We start from the raw sequence: 7,835 nt of genomic DNA, 5'->3' as shown, positions 1-7,835 counted from the left end.
GCGAGGCTTGCGGCTCTCCTATGAATCTCTAGCCAGGAATGGAGGCAGCATTGTAAAGAAAGCTAGCAGGCAGATAACAGAGGAGAGGTAGCATAGTGGGCGGGGAACGGAATAGGGAAGAATGGAAGAATCTAATATGACTGTTAGAAAGCCAACACATTGGACTGTAAGTTCTACAAGGGTGCAGGACAGCCCTTAGCTGGTTTTCCACCCCCTGAGCCTACTACAGTGTCTGATATGGAGCTGATACGCAACAAGGGTATGCTGAATGAACAGGGGGTCCTTTATGAGGGTTTCTAAAACCCTCATAGAGTGGATAAGATCTATCAAGACAAATGATGAGAAAATGTGAAGTTGGTTTCCTTTTAGAATTAAATGTGCAATTAAAACTGCAATTTTCCTACAGAAAATGTGATTGCACAATAGTAATTTCCTGTGGTTCGACCTGGGTGTCTGCCTTCCCCACACGCGTGTGCGGACTCAGCATTCTGTAACAGTACTGTGGCAGGGGAGGCCACTTTCTTCACTCTCTGGCATTCCTTCATCCAGTGTAGTTGCTTACCAATAGTACTGCTACCTGCCCAGTCCCCACATGCACCCGGTACTCCTGGTAATGATCACTGCACTTACCACCTTGCTAATCAATTTTATGTGTCATCTTTTTTTAAAATGTCATCTCTCTTTTGTGTGTCATCTAGTCTGTAACCTCCATTTACTTCTTCCAACAAGTATGTATTGAAGCCTAGTGCCAGGAACTGTTATTTGTCCCGGGGATACACCAATAAACAAGTAAACTTAGCCAGATTCTTGTTCTTTTGAAGCTACCACCTAACTCCATGAACACAACGACTAAGTTTCTTTATCTTTGCCCCTGCTGACTGAGTTCCCTACCCACAACAGGGGCTCAACAAGAAGTGTTTTTTGGGAAGAGTTAACTGTTTTTGTGCAGGGCTTTACCGATTGCCTATGAAAAGTAAAAGAAAGTCCTAGAAAGACTCCCTTTCGCCACCTACTAAATTGAATCCTCTGTGTTTTGTTTCTGTGTCAGGGCTTTGCTGTGGGCACTGAATTCCTGCCATGGCCGCTCTGGCCTGGAATACAGTCACATGCTGTCTCTTGATCAAATGCTGCCTCCCACCCTGATCCACAGACTCCTTCGCAGACGGAGCTGTAGATTCTTGCCTTAGGCCTGGGACCCAGCCAAGGGACTACTTCTGAGACATGAGAATCCCAGGCCGCATTGTTTGTTTGTGTGGATGTCCTAAAAGGAACTCAGCTCCTGGGTTCTGTACTATGATAATAATTTGATAAAATGCTGACTCCAGTTTTGGAACCTGCCTCGTATGGTCAGGAAAGGTGGACTGATGGTCTATTTTATGACGATTTAAAAACTACCAGATGGTTTGTTATAGAAATAGTTGGTTTCCTGAGATAGCTGAGGTTTAAGACAAGTATCTTTTTTGACTTTTGACTTTTACTATTTTATTACCCATGACTATTCCTTAATAAGCACTTACTAGGTACCAGGTACTGAGAGAAATGCTTTCTGTACATTATTTCATTTAATCCTCATACAACCTGAGTGAGTCTTTTATTCCAACTTTACAAATGAGGAAACTGTGGCCAAGAGAGATTAAGTAACTTGCCCAAGGTCAAGGAGCAAAGAGCAAGAGCCAGGACCAGCGGGTGGGGAGTAATACAACTCCCAAGTAACCGGCCCTGCTATTTTGAGAACTGAGCCTATTTCTAACAGCAGGGCTCTCCTCTGTCCTGACCCTGCAGCTCATTTACCCTGACTGCACTTAGCTATACGGAGACATCAATTGGGCATAAGTCAGTTGCTAAAAAGCAATATTAAAGGTTACATTTTAACCTAACCGCCCAAATATCCAAATTTCTGAGGCTCCAGATACATTTTCTACTGTGATACTAACTATAGACAATATTTGGAACATAGACAGTAACATCAAAAAAGGCAGAGAACACTTTAAAAAAAAAAAACCACTGGAAAAAAATCACAATGGAATTTTGAGAATAATAAGGCCAAACACTTTAAAAAGTAGGCTCCAAGTTCAAGGGGCTCCATTTTACTTGCCTCCAAAGGCCCTTGATTTTTTCCACCGAATAAACATGGCAATGGCCAGCAGGACAGCCACCGGAATAACCAGAAGGGTGGTAATGAGAACAACAGGCACTCCGGAGTCTGGCTCTTTGATCAGTTTCTGTTTCTCTTGTATCTTCTGCAATTCTGAGGAGGCCGGTTTGTTCTCCATTTTGGTTTCAACAACTGCCTCGGATTCTTCAGGGAGAGAAGAGTTCACAATATTCAACTGACCCAAAGATTCCAAAACCCTCCCACCGCCCCTACCCAGGCAAATCAACAACTGCTCGCAAAGAACTTGCTGAGTCCAGTGCAAGCGGGTTCATGCTTCAATGTCTGAATCTATGAAGCTGGCAGCATGTATTGTGATTAGTAACCACTGAATGGTTTTTCACCTTTAAATTGTTTTGTTTTGCTGTTGTTCTATGTTTTATTTCCTCTTAGCTGTAATTCCACAAAAAAATATAACCTCCTTTTGCATCTTTTCAAAGATAAAATGAACAGGCAGCATGGTGTAAGGGATGGAATTGGTGTGCAGGCTGGAGTCAAGAGGATCCGGCCTCTGATCCCTGGTGCCTGTGCAACTAACTAGCTGCGTAACTTTGGGCAAGTTACTTAAATGATCTGGGCCTTCGCGACCTCATCTGTGAAACTGTGATGTAATATACCTCCTTTGTAAAGCCGCTGGGTACAAGTGTTACCATAAAGAAGTTGCTTAATAAGATTTTGTGTCCTTGTATCTTTACGAATCTCCTTCATGTTCAATGAATGATTCGTACATTGTATGCACGCATTTATTCTAGGATTAAAACCTGGGAAGAGGAGGTGTGTCCTTTTCAGGGTCTTTTTTACAGTTCCCAGCAAACTGTAAGTGCACACATATGCACTGTATATCCTTTTGAGGTTGATGAAAAGAACCTACAATCATTCTGTGATATTGGCAGGTTTTAGGTAGATATCAGACCTAAAGTACTATTTGGGAAATTGATACAATAACACTCTGTAAACTGATGCAGGGATCTTAATAATGTGATTTAAATGTGACATGAGCCTTGAGACACTTGCCCTCAAGAGGCACAGATGTACGTTGGTATAAAAACCCTACTGTGCGAAGTCTGGAAGCTATAACCATGCTTGCCAAAATGCCCACAGTTTCAGGAACTTCAATTTCTTGCGATGCCCTTCTAACCTATGATACAGAATGAATCATATGGCCGTATGGACATTTTGATAAAATGGCAGGGATAGGTGGTTTAACATTGTCAGGAAAATCTTTGGTTAACGTTTAATATATGTAGACACAGCTTGGTAGATAACTGGACACTTTTCCAAGGAAGAATTTCTCAAATTTCTTAAGACACTGTAAACACAAGTTATGAAATACACCAATGGCAGGTCCCAGCCTTTTGTTTCAGTGTTCTGAGCCAGCCTCCTTCATGTCTCATTGATACCTATTGAGCACTTAAAGCTGTATCAGGCATGGTTCTCATTTAATCATCACACCAAGCCTATGAGTAGGCACTATTATTATCACTGTCTTACAGATGGCCTGTCATAGTCCTCATTTTCTTCCCTGCACTATGGTTAAGAGGAGACCATTATTTCTTTTCTTTTGTCAAATGAAGTGGCTCTCGAAACTTCAGTGGAGAGAAGGAAAGGGATTGGTTCATAAATCTAGATGCTTCAAATTTAACCTTTCTACATCTCAGTTTCCACGAGGAATATAAATGTGACTTGTACTCTTCTTAACCACTGTTTTGCCTTCGTATTACTGTAGAAGAGGTATACAAGATGTTCAATATTCAAGCTTATTCTATATTGAAGCAGGAAAATACATAAAACAGACAACAGGATTTAAAAAAATATAGGCCAAAGTTATAGGTTGGCAATCAAGAATTTGTTGTCTTGGAAGAAAGGTTTCTTTCTTTTTGAAGGTGACTATAAACAGAGAAATTACTTAGCAATTTCTACCTATCATTAAGTATGGGTACCTACACCTATACCTAAGGTGAGGCTATATCAGCTCATATCTAGGTTCTTTCATAAGGCAGGACTAGGACTGGGCTACATTATGGATAAAGTAAGTGATAGCCTAAAATAATCAGTTTAGCATTCATAGAAAGTGTGCTGAGAATGAGGCAATAAACTTGATAAAATGTAAGATACATTCATTGCACTTCTGAAATTCCTCACCCTTCTGGGGCATTGAGTGTCATCATCTTTTATTGTGAAGTGGAGGAGGGGTAAAGACTATGCTTTTGGTGGGATATTGGCATATCTCTTTTATCCCTGGTAACTTTAGTTGAAAATTTAAATTCCTTTAATGAGTTTCCTATCATCACAAATACTTTTATCCCCGCAACTCCCTGAGAACACAACACTGGTTTTGAAACTCTGCTATGTGAACATCCACCGTTGGGATGAGTGTCATCAAAGGTGACTCGAATTTGGAAATTTACAATTAACATGTATGAACAAGTCTAGTAAGTTTGGGATGGTGTTTCTCCCTCTCTTTTGTAAGCAGTGGTTTAAGTTTAGCTTCCGGATTTTGGTAAAAGACAAACTCTGGAGATCTAGCATGATTTATATTCCTTTTTGAAATAAGAAAGTAATATTTTTAAAAAAAGGTTTAATGAGTATCATATGGGTTCAAAAAGAAAAGAACAACTTCATTTGAGTTTGGATATTCCTAACTATTAAAATGAGCCCGTCATGACAAGACACTTCAATAAAATTTACTATTTGAACTGCTGCATTCTGCCACAGACAGGGAGGTTTTCCCACCAATGACTCAGTGGGCGCACTGCGGAGAGACAAAAAATGAACTACAGGGATGAGCACAGTTCACCTCTCACTGGTCAGTGTGGTTGGGCTGTTCTCAACAGGCCAACCAGTAATAGCTGTCTGGTGTGAATGAATAAAAATTATACCTACCTTTTTGTCAGATGGGCAAAACGTATATTTCTTGATATGCCACATAATTTTAGTAATTAACTTATGTGTGCTGTAAGATGAAAACGGTTGAAAATCACTGTCTAGTCAATTAAATCACTAATATCCCAACTACTATAATGCCTGAATTAACAAGTTCAAGAGTCTGATTATTCTGAAAAGAACAATCATCAGCTTCTTACTAAACTGCATTGTTGGAACATGAAAAACATGTTTTTAAAATTAATTTGTAGTCACTTTAACAGAGGAATATTACTATGAATACATGGGAATTTGAGTAAATTTTTTTTTAAAGAAAACTATTTGTAACCTACACTGATGGATTCACGTGCCTATGTAATTTGAGATGCAGTTTTCCTCTTAGCGCTGATCACCTTTTATTAAAGTATTGACTTTCTGATTGGTAAACAGGCAAAAGCTCTCTTTGAATTTTAAAAGAGAGCCTGGTTTTCCACATGTATGTAAACGGTTAGGCTGGTTTTTAGTTTATATTGGCTACATAACAAAATATCTTTTTAATTTTAATACAACATTTCTTTTGGCTGAAGACACTGAGAAGGTTTCACGATATCTGTGGCTTGTGTAATTTATACAAAAGTTGTATATAAAACTCTGAAATATGCAAACATTGCAAAATACACTCTTGACAGCTAATGCTCTGAAAACACTTTATTACACAAGTTACATTCAGATTCTGAAAATAGTGTTCTAACAGTGGAACCATCTAAAAATAAGACATCCCAAAAACACACCAACTGAAGAAGAAAATTTAAAAAAAGAATTTAAATAGAGACTTTTTTCTTTCCCTTGTTGCAATATAATGCTAGTGATTTTAAAAAAATAGGAGATTTAGCAGCTTTGTCATCAGGCTGAGAATGCTGAACAGGAAAGGCACCAAAGAAAGACATTGGCAATGGAAGCGCTATTGGGAAAATACTGTGTTCAAGCAGAGTGGGCTTATTTACATCTACAGAAAAGTCTCAGAAATGTAAATGAGCAAGCCTTCCATCATAAATTAGTAGTGTGATGGAAGAAGAGGACTGTTTCTCTAGTCTATGCCCATATATAAAGACCATGGCACTGTTATGTACTTGTAGGAAACTCCTCAACTAGAAACAGAGGCCAACTAAACCCAAATGAAGTAAATAAAATGTGTACAGTCCCACACAGACTTGTACAGTTTACAATTAAACACACAAAACTTTAACGTGCGAAAGGGAAAAGAATCGGGCATTCTTGGTACACCTCCTCAACCAGACCAAAGCTGGGCGCTCAGGAGGAGGGAGGGGCGGGTGGGGGCAGCGGTGCCGAATACTCCTCTTCCGATTCACTCCCGTCATCTTCATCTTTCTCTTGGTCACTGCCCTCGGTGCTTAGGCGGTCAAACCCTTTGCGACTGTAGCCTTTACGGCTCGCAAAGAAATTTCCAAGGTTTAAGCCTCCACTTCCCTTCCCTGAAGAAAGCAAATAACATAGAATTAAGATGGAGGTCACACAAATGACTCTCAGTTTCTTTGTGTAGTCTTACATGGTACAGTTGGAAGTTGGGGATGGGGAAGGGTAGATATCAGCAAAAGAGAAACAAAAAAAGATTGACATACAGAGACACGTATCCTACAAAGTCAGATGGGTACTACACACATTTATTGAAATACAGAAGGAAAAAACAAAGCTCCCCGCGGGCATGTGTTTCTGCAGGATTGTTTCAGATTCACTTTTCACCTCCTGCACTTTCTAGGCTCTGGGGAACTGGCATCCCACAAGCAGCTCTCCATCTCAGTGAGCTTATGAAAAGGTCATCTTCAGATGACAGGCACTGACGTGCCCACAGGAGTGATAGAAAATTTACTGAAGACGAAGTCTGATAAAAGGCAAGGGATCATTAGATAATAGAGAATGGCAAGGTGGAAAAGGAGACTGGGAAATTCACTGCCAGAGCCACACACTGGTTTATCGTTTGCATTCCGGTTCGATGCTGGGGGATACCATGCTGCACAGGGGTTTCATTTCCAGAGAGGAAATACAAATTATCTCCTTGCTCTTTAAAAGACATGAGCTTGCTGACTTTGAACCAAACGTGAAGGATTTTAAAAGGTCACGGGCATACCTCTAAGTTTTCCCAGCACTCTTCCTGAATTTGACTCGAGTTTATGTTCAGAATCTGCTAGAAAAAGATGGCACATTTCAAAAGGAGCCCCGATCACCCTCCTCAATCCATGGGCTCAACTTTCAGTATAAATTCAGGAATTCATAAATAATTAACAAGGTCTGGCTCTGGCCTGTATGCAATTCCAAAGGGAAAAGGTAATACAGTATTGTGATGCACAGAGGGCCACAGCTGGGTTCGACGTCTGCCTGCTCTCTCACAGGCTGTGCAATCTCAATAAACTACTTCTTTGAGCTTCAGTTTTCTCCTCTGAGGAAAGAGGGATGAATGACACTCTCCACCCACCTGTAAAGATTAGAGGCACCCTGCACGTAATGTACGTAGAACAGTGCCTGGTAAGTATACAATAAGTGCTCAATAAATATTACTTTCCATGGGGACAAAATTAAATTGCCAGTAGTTTGTAAAAATCAGGAAGTTTTCATTATTACAATTTAGAAATATTTGTCTTAGGCTTTAGTCTTTTCTTGAGAGAGCGTGGGGCCCATGTACATCATTTCCCCTTTATATGACCTAAGTGAAAGCAAAGGACCTGGAACCCTGAGCATTTTCAATCAGATGAGGTGACCCAAGTGTTCTCCATGGGGCTGCCCATCTCCATGAAAGATCAACTTT

At 40.2% G+C, this 7,835-nt stretch overlaps 1 protein-coding gene across 11 annotated transcripts in view; it reads right to left on the bottom strand.

Moving 5' to 3' along the window:
- The window catches only part of PAM (peptidylglycine alpha-amidating monooxygenase), a 163,786-nt gene that overhangs the window by 9,589 nt on the left and 146,362 nt on the right, over window positions 1-7,835 (bottom strand). For 4 of the 11 annotated variants that reach the window (XM_005866420.2, XM_005866414.2, XM_005866417.2 and 1 more), the window contains one exon: window positions 2,096-2,299. The exons of 1 other annotated variant lie outside the window; for it this stretch is intronic. In XM_005866420.2, the coding sequence (XP_005866482.1) occupies window positions 2,096-2,299 (204 nt within the window). Of the gene's footprint in view, window positions 1-2,095; window positions 2,300-5,704; window positions 6,508-7,160; window positions 7,218-7,835 lie in introns of those variants that run through there. 6 more of the 11 variants (XM_005866421.2, XM_005866410.2, XM_005866413.2 and 3 more) reach the window with 3 other exon arrangements.

The sequence above is a fragment of the Myotis brandtii genome, unplaced genomic scaffold (genome assembly GCF_000412655.1).
Source record: "Myotis brandtii unplaced genomic scaffold, ASM41265v1 scaffold230, whole genome shotgun sequence".
Lineage (NCBI taxonomy): Eukaryota > Metazoa > Chordata > Mammalia > Chiroptera > Vespertilionidae > Myotis > Myotis brandtii.
Note: the sequence above shows the minus strand (reverse complement) of the source record. Positions and strands in the feature narration are given on the sequence as shown.